The sequence below is a fragment of the Dryobates pubescens genome, chromosome 1 (genome assembly GCF_014839835.1).
Source record: "Dryobates pubescens isolate bDryPub1 chromosome 1, bDryPub1.pri, whole genome shotgun sequence".
In the NCBI taxonomy this organism is placed as follows: domain Eukaryota; kingdom Metazoa; phylum Chordata; class Aves; order Piciformes; family Picidae; genus Dryobates; species Dryobates pubescens.
Genome location: NC_071612.1, coordinates 4,131,539 through 4,148,958, shown reverse-complemented (window position 1 = coordinate 4,148,958; position 17,420 = coordinate 4,131,539). Strand labels below are relative to the sequence as shown.

General features: G+C 41.9%; 1 protein-coding gene across 1 annotated transcript in view; it reads right to left on the bottom strand.

Moving 5' to 3' along the window:
- Positions 1-17,420, bottom strand: part of LOC104305110 (contactin-3) — a 134,252-nt gene that overhangs the window by 30,258 nt on the left and 86,574 nt on the right. Inside the window, exons 5-9 of the mRNA XM_054180035.1 lie at positions 16,953-17,055; positions 15,547-15,731; positions 4,753-4,889; positions 2,429-2,558; positions 1,103-1,253 (exon numbers count right to left, since the gene is read on the bottom strand). Coding sequence (XP_054036010.1) covers positions 1,103-1,253; positions 2,429-2,558; positions 4,753-4,889; positions 15,547-15,731; positions 16,953-17,055 — 706 coding nt within the window. The remainder of the gene's footprint in view (positions 1-1,102; positions 1,254-2,428; positions 2,559-4,752; positions 4,890-15,546; positions 15,732-16,952; positions 17,056-17,420) is intronic.

The following is a 17,420-nucleotide window of genomic DNA, read 5'->3' as shown; positions in this document are numbered from 1 at the left end:
ATAGCTGAGGACACAGGTGAATAACAAGACTCTCCACTGAGAATTACTGACACCAAAACACGTTTCCTCTTGTGTAAACACTAACTTGTTATCATGGGTAGATACATTTCATGGTTGCTTGAAGAGAACCTGAAAGGGTATTTTAATTTTCTTTTTGTGTTTTCATCTGTGACTCTGGACCTCCAACTTATTAACATTTTTCCCCTCTCTCAGCCACATCATCACCATGGCTCTAATATGCCTCATTTGCCTCCTTGTCGGTATTTTGTTGAAGGCTTTTAGTATTGTTTTGTAGGCTTTGTCTCTCCAGTTTTCTAGCAGCACCTGATTCTCTCTAAATAGAACAACAGAATAAAACCAGGTTGGAAGAGACCTTCAAGATCATCATGTCCAACCTATCATCCAACACCACCTAATCAACTAAACCATGCAACCAAGCATACTGTCAAGCCTCGCCCTGAAGACGCCCAGCGACGGCGACCCCACCACCTCCTCAGGCAGCCCATTCCAGTGGGCAATCACTCTCTCTGTGTAAAACTTCCTCCTAACCTCCAGCTTAAACCTCCCCTGACGCAGCCTGAGACTGTGTCCTCTTGTTCTGGTACTGGCTGCCTGGGAGAAGAGACCAACTTCTGCCTCACTACAACCCCCCTTCAGGTAGTTGTAGAGAGCAATAAGGTCACCCCTGAGTCTCCTCTTCTCCAGGCTAAGCAACCCCAGCTCCCTCAGCCTCTCCTCATAGGGCTTGTGCTCCAAGCCCCTCACCAACCTTGTTGCCCTTCTCTGGACTCGCTCCAGCAAGTCAACATCCTTCCTAAACTGAGGGGCCCAGAACTGGACAGGCTAAATTCTGCATTAAACTGAGAAGAAAACCTGGCCTTTGACCTCAAAGATAGTAATGTGAATGTACCCTTGGTGTTCAGATACAACAGCAATTAAATAACCACCAAAGAGAATGTTCCCAGCTAGCCAGGCTTCCAGCTAGCCAGGGTCCCAGCCAGAGAGGCTTTACAACTACTTGGATCTACACAAGCCACTGCTACATAAGAAGACACAAACAACCTTTTTTTTAAGATTAAAACAAGCCAATGTAACTTGATACCTTTCATTTTCGTGTAGCTGCTCACCTCCCTTCTTCCAGGAGCATTTGGCCTTAGGGGAAGCTTTGGGTTTGCATTCAAAATCAACTGTGCTGCCTATCTGAACCTGGATCAGTTTCTTCATGGGGTTCTTGGAAAAATCTGGAGCAGAAGCTAAAACAGAAGGGATAGAAACAGTGAAATAAAGCACCTGTAACTCTGTTAATGGTACTGCTATTTAGAACTTACATGACACTTCTCAGATTCCAAACATAATTAAAAACATGAATTAGTTCAAATGGATCTTCCAGTAGATAATTATGCATTTCTCCTCATACTGGCACACAAGCAAAGGTCTCAGCTGTGCACAGTATGTCACCTAACAAAGCATGCACAGGAGATCCCATTGACTTCATCTGAGATAAAGCTCCCAAACCCAGCCAGCGTTGGACACACGCCTCAGTGTGAGCACACAGAGTTTGCCCAAGTCCAGGCAGAGCAGGCTCATTACAACTCAAGGAAGTGGTTGGCTTCTAGTTCCACGTGACAATGCGTGTCAGATATGTTAGATGACACAAAACTAGAGGGCTGTTCATGCTGAATGGGTATAGTCTGTGTTAATTAGCAGTTAAGAAAAGGCACTTGGCTTCTACCTATAGTAGCAGTGAAAGAAAATTCAGTATTTTAAGAGACTAAATGTGAAGGAGGAGCCTGTAACCTGAACACTAGAGAAGAAAGAATGTCCCCAAAACACACTGGTCTTTACAAGCTTAGTTCTGAAATCAGTCTGTGTCAGAGGTAAGTATCACACAAGCAGGAGAGCAGAAGGCAATCACAAGTTCAGCACTGCCCTCAGACAAACAGCTGTTACTATTTCAAACTCAAACACACACCATTTGACTGATGGAATGACAACCCCTTGTCCCCTTGCACACAAGAGCATCCTATTGCTTTTAAATGCCATGGTTCCACAGGGAGCACTGGAGCCAGGGTGCAGAAGGTGAGTGCCTCTGACTGATGCGTGGAGCCAGTGATGCCTCCTGACCATGTCAGCCCTTTTAATCTTTGGGCCTGTGTCCAAAATCCCCATCCCTGCTCTTCCTCTAATGAATAATTTAGCTGTGTTCTGTTTTAAAGCAATGAATTGGACTGTAAATCCTCTGGAAGCAGATGAGTCAATTCCTCAGCATTGCAGATAAAGATGTTAGGCTGACAAAAATGTTTACTTCGGTGACAGCATCCGAGTGAGTTAAATTTGAGATCATGCTGAGGTGGGACAGGAGGCAGGTGGAGGGGGTGTGGGGAGGGAGAATGCCTTTTGTGTTTAAGTGAGAAAGCAAAAATCTTACCTACAACCCTGAGCTCTGCACTGGAATAGATGACACCATGTTTATTTTCAGCTATGCATTGGTATCTGCCAGAATCTGTCAGATTTAGATTTGATATTGTAAGTGCACCATTTTCAATTTGGATCCTTCCCTGAATATTAAGAAAAACATCTTTATTGATGACATACTTCCTGTGAAAAATTTAAGATAAGTAAGAAATATAAATAGGACAGCATAAATACAGCAAATGGGGCAAATGTAACAGCAGCAGCATGAGAACAGGTCTGGGGTAAGTGACATGACAGCATTATGGTGTGACAACAGTCATCAAATATGGAAACACAGCGTATGGAACCGAGGCTTCAAACTTGCTCACTTTCAGAGAGGCTTTACAATCCCAAATACCCTCCCATGTCCCCTGAAATATGGACAAAACCATACCAGGCTCCTCATGACAGCCCAGAGTATCCAAACTGTACAGATGGCCCTGGCATTTTGTACTATTTAGAGATTTCACACATGCCATTTGCTAATGAGCTCTCTGTAATACTATACAGAAAAGATTCCAACAGTCATTAAATGGAAGACCTATCTAAATGCCTTAGAGCTGAGAAAGCTACTGAAGTAGAGGCATCTTCTCCCCTCACTTGTTCTTGGAAAGCTATATTAATTACAGGAAGAAGTAACTAACTTGAGGGTGGAATGGTGAGAAAAGGAACTGGTGACAAAGACAAAACCAAGGGAGCTTTCTCTCTAGGGAAAACCAGAAAAACAATAACAGACATAAGAACAAAAAATGTCCTCAAAACCATTTTGTGGTATTTCATTTTTGATCTAGACATGGCTTACCAGGCCTAAAGCAACGGTTCTCACTCTCTGCCTTTTCCTAAGGGCATGTACTTACAGTTAGCCCCACTGCAGGGTGACTCTGGCTATCTATGAACAGCCAGGACAGCTCAGCTCAGCTCCTCCTTTGACAGGTCCCCTTCCCAGTTTCTTGCAAGGCACTCAAGCGAGTTAGACAAAGGACAAAACAATCCTAAAAGGGAGCAAGGCTGAATTTCTACATCTTGCTCCTCTGTCCAGCATTCCAAGCTGCTGTTCTTACCCTTCCTTACAAAAGATTTGGGTTTCTTTTGGAGAAGGGGAGCTAAGCGGAACAACCCCAGCAGAAGAAGGATCATTGCAGTCAAGGAGCCAAGGAGCTGAAGATAACTGATTGGTAGAGACAGAAAAATCCTCCTCCAATGTCTCCTCAGTGCTGGCCTTCAACGGGTTAGTCCTAGAGTTTACTGTCCTTAAAATATTTCCAGAGTAAGTCATGCTTATGCCCTAACACCATGCCAGAGGCTGGACACCAAGACTCAGAAGTGAAGAAATGGGAAGACTGAATGAGAGGAGATATTTTTGTAGCCACTGAGGTAAAAAAAAAAGCACATTACCTGGGTGACTTTGTATGATACAGTAACAATGCTCTTAAATCACCAGGATGAGACTTTGTGCTCCCTCATTTAACCTGTCTACAAAACACTGCCATTCCCTTTAGCGAGCATATAACTATTACACTCTGACTGGTAAGAAATGGCTTTCAGGGTGTAGATCACTTTTCATAGCCATTCACTGTATCCACTTGAGCAGTCGGCTCTTTCTTCTTCAACAGAGAGGGTCAACACTGAGCTAAAGCCAAAATACCTTCCTGCAGTGGCCATAGTTTGCATTCTTGATAGCTTCAGCTGGGCAGTTTTCTCAATGAAGCACTGAGATTAAAATCAGTATAGCTATCAGATGCCTTTCTGTGTTTCTGATCTGGGAGAAAAGTATATTGGAAGTACAACCTCTTTTCCCTGTCACTAGATGCATTCTTTTCCATTAATTGACTTCACAACAGTATTAAAGCCAATACCTTTGTTCCACTGCTCCTTACATGACATTATTTGCATCAAGTAATAGTGACCCTAAGAATCTTCAGGAGTTTTTGCTTATCAAGAAGTTTGAATATACGTTCTTATGACCTTTAATGAAGTGCCAATAGCAAGTATAACAAAATCCTTGCAGTTCTCTACCCCCCATTTGTGGTTCTTAATGTAGAACTTCAATTAAACTCCCTTCTCTAGAATTCCCTTACACACTTATCTCTGTGCTTCTATCGTTGCTTTTAAATCTGCTTTTAGCTGGGATATTTTTATACAGCATCATTTGTGTTTCTGGTATTGCAGTTTTTGATGTTTCCATCTGGATGCTCTTGACAAACATACAAAAGCAGTCACAGGTATTTCTCTAGCCTAATTCTCACGTGAAGTACTGTTAATTTCACATAGCACCATGTTTTCAAAGCAGGATGTTACCTCTATTGACAGTTGTTCTCCATTCTTCAGCCACCTATACGATGGTTTGGGCTTCCCACTTGCTCTGCAGTCCCAGTATAAAGTGTCCTCTACAGCAACTTCAGTGTCTTTTATCATCTGGACCCAGTGAGGTTTTGCTGCAGAAGAAATAAATACACATCAACAACAACTCCTCTAACAAGTTATTGCTTCAAAGGGTTAATTTGCATGGCACTCATAAGATGGTTTGTACCAACAGTGGTTCAGCTTCAAAGAACCTCATGGAACAAACTACTCACTGTTCAAAGAGTCACAAAATGGGGTTGGAAGGGACCTCCAGAGATTGAGGCCAACCCCTCTGTGAGAGCAGGATCAGCTAGGGCAGGCAGTACAGGAATGCATCCAGGAGGCTTTTGAAAGAGAAAGAGACCCCTCATCCTCTCTGTTCCAGTGCTCTGTCACCCTCGCCATAAAGAAGAGTCTCTTTGTGGTGTGGTGGCACCTCCTGTGTTCCAGCTTGTACCTGCTGTTCCGTGTCCTGTCACTGGGCACCACCAAGAAGAGCCTGGCACCTTCATCTTCACCCACCCTTCAGACATTTATAGATATTGATAAGATCCCCTCTCAACCTTCTCCAGAGTAAACAGCCCCAGTTCTCTTAGTCTTTCTTCACGGGAGAGATGTTCAAGTCCCCCACTCATCCTAGTAGCTCTCCAGTGGACTCTCTTCAGAAGATTCTTGTCTCTCTTGACTTGAGGAGCCCCAAACTGGACACAGTATTCTAGGTGTGGTCTCACCAGGGCAGTGTGGAGGAGGAGGAGATCCTCCCCAGACCTACTGGGCAGAGTTTTCTGAATGTACCCCAGGATGCCACTGGCCCTCTTGGTCACAAGGGCACATTGCTGTCCCATGGAGAACTTGCTGTCCATTAGGACTCCAAGGTCTTTTTTTCATGGAGCTGCTTTGACACATTTTTATCACAAGCAGTAAACTAAAATAAAATGGAGCTTAGAAACCACTGAAGTCAAGCTAGTGAAACCAATATTCAAACCACTAATCATTAAACAACACAGCTTTGAAACTGAGGTACACGTAAGATAAAGATTTTAGTGGTGGGACGGGGATTAAATAATTGATGTAGCTAAATCATCAAATTAATACTGAAGTGAGTCCTTTAAGTCCCAAATTAAAATGCAATTGTATGTAAACTCCAGTTCTAAACACCACTTAAATTGCTTTTTAATGCTAGAACTGGATGACGATGCACAGACATACGAAGCTGGTCCGGCAAACGTTAGTCCTAGCCCAGCATTTGGGGGATGCAAATCAAACCATGGCCTTAAGGAAGTTCATAAACCCCACTGGTTAAAAATAAAATAAAATATGTATTCCTAGCACACATCATTCAGAATTATTGAAAACACAATTACAACCCTAAAGATGGAGTTTAAAACATCTGTTACAGCTCTCATAGGGTAAAAAAACCCAAAAGCTGACTCGGAAAGAAACCATCACTGTGTGAAAGGCAACAGTAGTTCATGCCTTTAGTGCTACTTCCCACAGCAGAGCTAACTCCTGGGAATTTTCTTTCAATCTACTCAATTTACTAGAAAGTTTATTATCTCAATATATGCTGTTTCCCCAAGAAAAGACAAATTCTGGACTTTGCAAACCAGATCTAAACAGAATGAAACTGGGTTGCAATACATAGCTAAAGGCAAAAGAGTTTTCCAGAGTCAGTCGATTACTGTAAAGATTTTCATAAAGTTTTAACTTAGGAAAATCTTGTAATGCTCATTTCAGAGCAATTAGAAGGGAAGAAAAAAGAGACCCTGGTGATACAGGAAAATATTATTTAATAGATGAGTTTTGGAAGCACAGAAGGTCAGATTAATTCCTGTTGAAATTCCTACCACAGTGGAGTTACACCAGCAATTAATTCTGGCCAGGGAAATGAATGACTGGCCAGAAGGAAGTCTGCAGCACAGCTGAGAGCTGAACCTGTTCCATAGCCACAGGCACAAGACCAGCAGACCAATGCTTGGATGAGGGCTGGTATTAATTGCATTAAAAAAAAAGCTTCCCTCTTCTCTAGCATACAGATTTTCTCTCCATCAGGTGTTCTGCAAAGCAGAGATAAGATCTTAACATGACCAAGCACAATAGCACCCTTCTGCTAACAAGGATTAATAGTGTTTATGATTGATGTATATACACTTAGGATTAACTTCTCACAGAAGGCTTTACTGGAATGTATTAATTGAGGTATTAGCAAAGGTTTTGGAATTCAATCAGTATTTACTGACAATGAAACCCTGTTATTACTTTTGTTTTGCACATCCCTTATGCCTCATGAGGTGATTGTCCTCTTGTACTCAGCTCTGGTGTTGTGTTCAGTTTGGGGCACCTCAGAGATATTGAGGTACTAGAGTGAGTGCAGAGAAGGGCAATGAAGATGGTGAAAGGCCTGGAGAATAAATCTTATGAAGAGTGACTGAGGGACCTGGGGCTGTTCAGACTGAAAAAGAGGAGGCTGAGGGGGGACCTCATTGCTCTCTACAACTCCCTGAAAGGACATTGGGGAGAGGCTGGTGCTGGTCTCTCCTCACTGGTAAATAGTGATAGAACAAGAGGCAACAGCTTCAAGCTGTGACTGGATAGGTTCAGACTGGACACTATGGAATATTTTTTTTCACAGAAAGAGTGGTCAGGGATTGGAATGTGCTGCCCAGGGATATGGTTGAGTCATCAACCCCAGGTGTTTTTAAAGGTGGTTTGGATGTGGTGCTTGGCACTATGGTTCAGTGGTGAACGTTGGAGAGTAGGGTTCAGGGTTGGACTTGGTGATCCTGAGGGTCTTTTCCAACCTGAATATTTCTGTGAGTTCACCATTTTGGTGATGATAAATTTTCTTACACTCTTTCTCAAGGTCAGCTCTAAAAGACAGCATGAACTGATCTTTGTGTCAGACAAACGTGCTATCTCACTGATGATGATTTTAGTTAAATCTTCATCTGGTAAGAAAGAGTTTGAGAAGGAGCCATTGCTTTATCTCACTTTGTCATCTGGTGTATTTGCCCCCCGTGTGTCACGGGGATGAAAGCTCAGGGCTCCATGTCACCATGTCTCCTGCACTTTGCATGCCTAAATATTCACACAACGTGCAAGAGTGCTTGAATTATTGATGGATCCATACATGTGCAATATTTCACACCTGCTGCCTATCTCCACTTGAAAGTAGGCTAAAGGTAGTCTATTTACAAGTTCAAGTTCTTGGATTCAATTCCATTAATAAGAAAAACATTGTCTACACCACAGATGTTCATTTCAGGACTCTTCCTGTCAGACAGTCTCCATAGAAGGCTCCACAGCAGATGTGATAAACTCTTTGGAAAGCATGGCAGCAGGACAACCACTCAAACCAGAAACAAACAGAACAGTTTCCCAAGCCCCAGCACAAGAATTTCCAATGCTTGCTTATCCACCAAAGAGGGATGACGTAGACTTTAGTGATTTTCTCAAGGAAGGCTCTTTTTCCATTCAAATTACTGATGAAGGAATCCATCAGGAAGAAAAACACTCTTTTCAACCTGCCACATCTCAAAATCTTTAGAGAAGGCTGTAGAATAGAATACATAGAATACATAGAATAAACCAGGTTGGAAGAGACCTTCAAGATCATCGCGTCCAACCCATCAACCAATCCAACACCACCTAAACAACTAACCCACGGCACCAAGCACCCCGTCAAGTCTTCTCCTAAAAACCTCCAGTGATGGTGACTCCACCACCTCCCCAGGCAGCCCATTCCAATGGGCAATCACTCTTTCTGTATAGAACTTTTTTCTAACATCCAGCCTGAACCTCCCCTGGTGCACCCTGAGACTGTGTCCTCTTGTTCTGGTACTGGCTGCCTGGGAGAAGAGACCAACATCCATCTGTCTACAACTTCCCTTCAGGTAGTTGTAGAGAGTAATAAGGTCACCCCTGAGTCTCCTCTTCTCCAGGCTAAGCAACCCCAGCTCCCTCAGCCTCTCCTCGTAGGGCTTATGTTCCAAACCCCTCACCAACTTTGTTGCTCTTCTCTGGACTCGTTCCAGCAAGTCAACCTCCTTCCTAAACTGAGGGGCCCAGAACTGGACACAGTACTCGAGGTGCGGCCTAACCAGTGCAGTGTACAGGGGCAGAATGACCTCCCTGCTCCTGCTGGCCACACTGTTCCTGATGCAGGCCAGGATGCCATTGGCCCTCTTAGCTGCCTGGGCACACTGCAGGCTCATGTTCAGTCTACCATCGACCAGCACCCCCAGGTCCCTCTCAGCCTACCTGCAAAGGTATCAGAAACTCTTTGAAACAGAACAATTCAGCTAACTAGTTCAAAATTGAAATGGCAGCTAAATGGGGCAGTTCCAGGTGGGACTATTCCACAGAATGCTCTGAATCTTGGCCAAAGATGTCCACTTGGCAGCAACTGAGAAAAGTGCAGACAGAAGGTTGTGTATCAGTAGGTCTGTATACTCTTTTTAAAGCATGACTCCAAGCCCTTTCTGTTGAGCTCTGCCTGAGTGTACCTAAATGATTCTGAATGCACAAAGTCATTCTGCTTAAGGTCTAGTCACTGTTAAGCAAATGCTACTTAGAACATCTGGTTCCACCACCACTACAACATGTGTGCTCCTGAAGAGAGACTAAAGACTTGGTAACAAAGCCTCATTCTCTCATTGAGCTACTGTATGGGCTTGGTGTGTAACTTGGATCTTGCTGAGGAGATACCACTCCTTCCTCCCTAAGCAGCAAATAGGCATTGAGATGGAAAAAAGCCCCAACAACAATGTGATGATACCCTGTAAGTTGAGGGGTTGGAAATTGATTTTAATGCAGTTTGTAGTGCAGGGTTTGAGAGTGTGACAGGAATCCATACTGTGTGGTAATATTAAGAATTCTTAGGAACTTGCTGTGCAATTGTCATGAAAGATTCATACAAAGTTCCCTTAGGACAAAATACTTGTGGGTAACTGATTCTCTACTGAAGGTTAGCCATCAGCCTCATGGTCACTCACTTGGAAAAGCACCTGCCTGTATTTTGCTTCACTTTCTCTGGCCTAAAATATTCCTTGCAATCCCCATGGTCCCACAGGTAAGAAGTGGTACAAGTGTTTAAATTCCTAACATTTATCCCTGTGAGAAGACTCAGCCATCTTTCTTTGGTGGCTACGATCACCCTTTTCTTTCAGCTAATTAGGCCAGGCAGGTCTTCCTGAAGAAGAAAACTGTTGCTTCATTACACTCTAGGGCATCCCTGCACTCCCTAAGGAAAGGAAGGTGTTTCAGACTTTTAAGAAACACTTTGCAATAATTTCTCTGGGGGCTGATGTGAATGAAGACCAACTGCAATGAGTGACTGCTTCAAAGCTCTTGGAAGCAATGGCTCAAGAAGTTGACACTTCTCAGAAGGTGTGCTGAGACCTAATTTGTAAATGATTTGTGGGGTACCAAGTACAATGGATGTCAACATGTGTTTTTACACATGATCTCCTTCAGAGTAGGAGACTCCAATAAAAATCTCTTTTTAATTCCTGAGGTCATTGAAAATGAATAAAGCAGAAGCAGAGCTTCAGGCTCATGACTTCTGTCTAGACACCTCACTCTCACAGAGAGTACTGAGGTCTGCCAGGCCTCTGCCTGGAGGCAGAAAACTACAGGAAGCTCTTCTAGAACAGTCCCTAATTGGGGCTTGCACATAAGATGCAGTCTGCTTATACACCTATCTCCACTTTGAAATTTACAGTATGAAAGCTGGGCTGCAAATATCCTTTGAAAATCCTTTTGGATAGCTCAGCAGTTGGGCCATAAATCAGAGTCAAAAGGAACTTTCCATAGTTCAAGAGAAAGCAGCTATGAAGCATACTGAGGAAAAAACAACCAGAAAACATGACCTTCATTTTTCTAGGTAGTATATCTGAAAGTCAGGCTATGACACTCATGCTGATGCCTCCAGCAATGATGAACCTCATTTTACCTCAGAACTCAAAGGGACTTTAAGCATGATTAACTTTTTTTTTCTGATAGAACAATTGAACCAGGAGAAATATCTCACATCTCCCTGAAGATGTCTATTATTTGACTTCCATTCAGAAGTAAACATGCTCTCAAGCAACAGGTAATTGATACGCCATTGGGGAAAGTTTTAGCATGTAAAAGGGATGGACAGTTTGACTCTGTAGAAAGCCAATGAAATGATTAGCATTGACAATTCATAGTAGTAATATCAGTCAGGGATGGAAGGGACCACAAGGATCATCTAGTTCCAACCCCCCTGCCATGGGCAGGGACACCTCACACTAGGTCAGGCTGGCCAGAACCTCATCCAGCCTGGTCTTAAACACCTCCAGGGACGGGGTCTCAACCACCTAAACTCTAGGTTGATCAAACTCAGCAACTCCTTGACATTATTTCATAGAACCACAGAATCACAGAAGATTAGGGGTTGGAAGGAACCTCCAGAGATCATAGAGTCCAACCCCCCTGCCGAAGCAGGATCATCACACAGGAACACCTCCAGGACGGCTCTGAAAATCTCCAGAGCAGACTCCACAACTTCTCTGGGCAGCCTGTTCCAGGGCTCTGTAATCCTCACAGTAAAGAAGTTTCTCCTCTTGTTGAGGTGGAACTTCCTGTGTTCTGTCTTACACCCATTATTCCTTGTCCTATTACAGGGAGTTACAGTTTTGTAGTTAACATTTTGAAGACATCGCCATGAAAGAGTCAAACCATCAGACAAATGCTTGAAACAGGGAGGATCTTCCATACACAAAATAATGCTGTTTTAGTGCAATTTTGGTGGCACATTATTACCAGATAAATGAAATACAAAGGTGTTTTTTTTCATACACTAAAAAAAATGTGGGGTCTCTTCATTACTGGGGGTTTGCCTGCAGAACAAGAGAACAGCAGCAGATCTTTTTCTCTCTGTTAAACGTTTCACTTGGGTACTTGTCAACCATAAGGTCTGTCAGATCAGCATGTGCTAATTAAGACTGGAAATGTGGTTGGGTTTTTTTCCAGTTCTACTTTAAATTGTTCCATGCAGCTCTACCATGTTACATGTTTAATTGCATCTTAAAGTACAAAAATGTAATTGTTTCATCTCCTCTCATTTTTCCGTTCCATGAAACGCCTCCATGGATTCTTTCTTCTTCTCTAATCTCTTTATGGAAAGGGCTAAAAGTGATGAGAAACAAATACACTAATAAAGCAAATCATTCCTATAGTCAGGTTTTATATTAAATCAAAGTTAGACAATCGTGTCCTATTTTTAGCACATTCTGAAATCCCCCCAGGAGAAAAATGACATTAAGCAAACGTTGGAACAGTGCAAATGACAATAAACTGAACATTTCCTTCTCTGGAGACTTTCAGAACCTGCCTGGGTGCACTTGTGTGTGACCTGTCCTGGGTGGACGTGGGACTAGGTGATTTCTAGAGGTCCCTTCCAACCCCTAACAGTCTGTGATTCTATGATTTGATGTTCTGCTTTGCTTGACAAAACCTTTCAGGAGAAACAAAGGAAGATGAATAGCCTGTCAGTAATGTCATGAAAGAATCCAGAATACCTGGTTTAGAGTATCTGTTTTTTACTCTTGACTTCAACTATAGGTTGAGAATTGTATTCAAAACCCACAATAAATTAAAAAAGCCCCAAAAGCCAGCAAAAAATGCCCAAACACCCCAGACATGTTTTATTTTTCATGAAGAGAGTTAGTGACGTGCACAGAATCTCTAAGCTGAGCATATTTATAACCATTCTGAAGGAAATTACTATGGACACAAATGAAGTTGATCCTCTGTTCCATTTCTGGAAGAGGAGGCAGGAGAGCATGGAAAACATAAGTGAGTTCGGGGTTTTTTTTTAACATCAAACCATTTTTGCACTGAAAATTCCATTTTTCAGATTTCAAATTTTACAGTTTCAGCTCATAAAACAGATCAGGAGAGTGTGAGTGTTATGCTTCACAGCAGAGCGGTGAAACGTTTCAAGCTTTTGTTCAGGACCAGCTTTATGCTTCAGTCACAAGCAATCTTTAAATTCCACAAAGAGAAGAAAACCACCTAATTCTCCAACTGATTTATTGATGGGGAAGAGGAGGCTCAGGGGAGACCTTACTGCTCTCTACAACTACCTGAAAGGAGGTTGTAGACAGGTGGGAGTTGGTCTCTTCTCCCAGGCAACCAGCACCAGAACAAGAGGACACAGTCTCAGGCTGTACCAGGGCAAGTTTAGGCTGGAGGTGAGGAGAGTTCTTCCCAGACAGAGTAATTGGCCATTGGAATGTGCTGCCCAGGGAGGTGGAGTCACCATCCCTGGAGGTGTTCAAAAAAGGACTGATGTGACACTCGAAACCATGGTTTAGTTAGTCATGAGGTGTTAGGTAATAGGTTGGACTTGATGATCTCTGAGGGCTTTTCCAACCTGGTTAATTCTATGATTTTTTTGTGTCTCTTTATTCTTCCCTGAAAAGATTTATTTTTCACAGTACTTCACTAAGATGACATAAAAAATAAAATCAAATCTTAATTCTAATACCCTTCAATTCTTTTCCCAGGTAGGATAGAAAAGAGCTTTTTTTCTTTTGAAGAGAGAAAAAGAAATGTTTTCAGTGTTGAAGTAAAAAGGAATTTGTCTATTTGTGGTGCAGGACTTTTTCTATACACAACTGCAAACACATCTTAGACTTCTATCAGTAAAATATTTTACCAGTAGCCCACACCCACTAACATTACCACACAGATTTTAGTCATCTTTGCCATAGTTGTGACTTCCTGGCAGATGGATGCTTTTTTATTTTAAGTCTTCAGAATACTGCATTAATTTCTCCCCAAACCTCATCTGCTTTTAGAACAACTTCCTTAAATATCAATCTTTTATTGGAAGACTAAGTAGCATATGGCTGGAATTCTTCATCAGACAGATTCCTGAGCCTTGCTATCAGACACAGTGGCAAGCCAGCAGAAATTATTTTCAGTTATAGAACATTATTAATCCACAAACAGAACAAAATCCCTTCAAATTATCAGAAAGTGTTGAAATGATACCACCCTGAACACAAACTTGTTGGCATTCTAATTGTGACAACAAAGCAAGTAACAAAATATGAAAGATTACTGAAATCCACTTCTGCAGAATGGGCTTCGTTAAGCAGAGCAAATGAAATGAAACAGTTGGGGTTCCATTACTGCTGTTACAGGTCCCATTATTCCTTCTAGTCTAAATATCCATGTTAGTGATGAAGCTAATGTGGGCAGATATTTCTACTGCGATATGAATGCAATTTGAGGGTTCAGATGCCTTCCTGAATTTGTAATGAAAACATTCACACCAGTTTTCCTGTCACAAAACTGCAACTCCCCTGCTTTTATTGATTAGCCACATTCTTTGTTTCAGTTGTTTGTCCTGTAATGAGCAAAACAAAACTTGGGGAGCAGGCCAAACACTCCAGATTGACCATTGCTGTAATTACATTACAAGAGCTAACTCTGTACGCAGTTTCTATTGACATCTTACAACTGCCCTGGTTTAAAACTGGAGCAGAAATACTCACCCAAACTGATATTCAAACCATAACTTGTCTGAAACTTTCAAGTAGCAAATAGAAGTCACTTTGTAAAGTCAAATGCATGCTGCCAAATTTGGAATGACAGATGACACTGGCAGATGAACCATCTTAGATCTTTTCTTTCACAGGATGTTAGGGGTTGGAAGGGACCTCTGGAGATCTTTGAGTCCAAGCCCCTGCCAGAGCAGGATCAGATCTTTTCTTCTGTCTTCTTAACAGGATTTCAAGAAACATATGGAAAATGCAGGTTGCTCCAAGTCCCCCATGCAACCTAACCTTGGACATATCAAATCGTGTGTCATCAAATCAGCCTAACTACCAATCTGGAATCTGAGTGGGCAAAAGTCTCTTTTCCTTCCTTATAAAATCTGTTATGCTTGAAATTAAACTTTTTATTGACTAAAATCTACCTTGCATCACTCTGAGTGTTCTAGTAAACAGCAGCTTCCCATAGAGAAGTAGTAAAGAGCATTATATAACTTAATAAATATATAAATAAATCTTCACTCAGCTATTCCTAGGTGAGGCAAAGCATTGCAAAGCACAGTCTGAAACTGCTTAAATTGCCATTTACCTAAAGAAAATTATATTTGCTGAGATCTGGCTTTAACAAAAATTGTCAATTACCACTTTGCTGCAAATCACTCTAGCTTTAAAACACCACCAATGTACTTTGCCAATATTCATTTCACTCTATAGCCTGAAATGCACAAGAGACTCTGTTTCCAGCTATTACATTTCATATTATTTCATTTCCTATGCTGGATTATATTCTCTCATTTATTTACTCATTTAAAATAAAATTGGCCACTTTGAAAGCAAAGGATTGACAATCCCCATCAGTAATCTCTTCCTAAAGCAATAGAAAATTTGTACTTCCTGTAAATGTGAGGCCTAAATGATCCCCCAAATAAATTCAATTGACTGAAAATCTAAGGTTTCACCGGTGGACCAGCAAGGATATGTAAAAATATCTCTCCACCATAGGAAAAAATAAGGACAAGCAATTTCCACACTACTCTTAGCAACCCTTTTGAGCCTGGGCATTCATTACAAGCATTACACAGAAAGACTTGGTGCAGAAGTTCTCCGTGAGTAGTCAAGATGACACAAAAGCTTGATGGTACTGCAGAAGCTACAAACCCAGAAGTAGCCTAGAGTGGTTTCTATTTTGCACAGAAAGGAGGAGAAAGTTTCCTACCATAGTAAGTGAGACGTCCTCTGGCAATGTTTTTCCCTCTTGAGTTTTCAGTAATACATTCATAGAGTCCAGCATCCTCCTGCTGGAAATTAGGTATTTCAATCATGCCATTGGATTTCCTCAGCTTTATTTTACTTGGAAAAGGCAGACCATCAGTTCTTCTCCAGTTGATCTGAGGCACGGGGCTGAAAATCAAAATACCAGGATTTGAGACAGCTTTGGTTCATGTACTTGATCGGCAAAATTCAAAACTTAATATACAATAAAGCTGAGAAGCAACCGAAGGCTTGTGCTAAAAGCGGCATTCACACTGTACGTGACAGATGGTCAGATTCTATGGCAACTGATTTGCATGTAGCGTTCTGCTTCATGCACCATAATTTGTGGTAGCAAACTTTTCATTAATATCTGTGTGATTGTCCAGTGACACTCAAATTTGTTACAAATCGGCACTGGCCTCCCCTGGAGATGGCTGAGGTTCACCAGTGACTGCCAGGGAAGGAGAATCGAGGCAAGCCTTTTGAAATTCCCATCCTAAACCACCATTCATTCTCTGATTTTAAAGCTTCCACTCACCTAGCTGAAGGACCAAAGCAATAGCATGTGATTAAGTTATCAATCTGGCACTTAAAATTACGAACACCTGACAAAGCTGTCTGCAAATAAACCTCAAAGTGGTAAGTAAATACATTTACAGAAACATAAACGCATTCTCAGATCATTTGTGAAGGAGAAGAGATATCAATTGTGTGTGAAATACCACTCAGAAGAGGAATGCATTTTAATCTTTATTTCAGCTATAAAGGAAGAACAATATTATGAAAGCATCAAGTCCATTTAGCAGTAAAATTCAGACAGACTTCTGGCAGGTTTCAACAACATTTCCTCCTATGCAGAGAAGGCAGGGTTAGGCCAAAGGATAGATGTGAAACTGCGCTGATGTTATTCAGGATAACCTGAAACATAAATGCCTGTGCTGCCACATCTACATTTTATTTCTAAACACAAAAACTTCTCCAAGACTCTTTGCCCTTTTATTCCAAAGCAATAATGATGTGATGATTAGAATAGGGTGTTTAGAAAACAGCTCCAAAACAACTGCCAGAACTGGATGACACTTGTGCAGATGAACCCTAATGTGCTTCAGCTTTCACACAGTATCACAGTATCACAGTAACTAAGGTTGGAAGAGACCCCAAGGATCATCAAGTCCAACCTGTTCCAACAGACCTCACAACTAGACCATGGCACCAAGTGCCACGTCCAATCTCCCCTTGAACACCTCCAGGGACGGCGACTCCACCACCTCCCTGGGCAGCACATCCCAATGACGAATGACTCGCTCAGTGAAGAACTTTTTCCTCACCTCGAGTCTAATTTCAGTAGGGGTTTAGGCAAAAACTTACTTTCCTAGTGCAAAGCATTCTAGCTTCACCGTTGAGCCTTTAGCAGCAGGAAGAGTCTCAGGAAACTGAACTTCTATTTTGGGTTCATATTCTCCCATCACACCTGTAGGAGAGAATTGAGAAAAGGTAATTTTCAGTTTTTCAAAGCTTTTTTTCCTCTCTTTTGCATTACATCACATTAAACTCAAACCCAAGCTTATTTCTCTTGCACATCATTTATAAAGACAAGCACTGGGAGCTGCCACTGAAATCACTGTTAGACTTCAGAGAGGAAGAGGAGCATGCAACACAAAATAGTTTAACTTCTTATAGAGCAATCACTATCCTGAGAATGCATGAAAGGTTACACTGTAAGAGACAAAAGCATTCACTGATGTCTAGATGTGTTATTTATTAATGCTGCAAAAGGGAGTCACAGACTCATGTAATATTAGGGGTTGGAAGGGCCCTTGAAAGATCAACCAATCC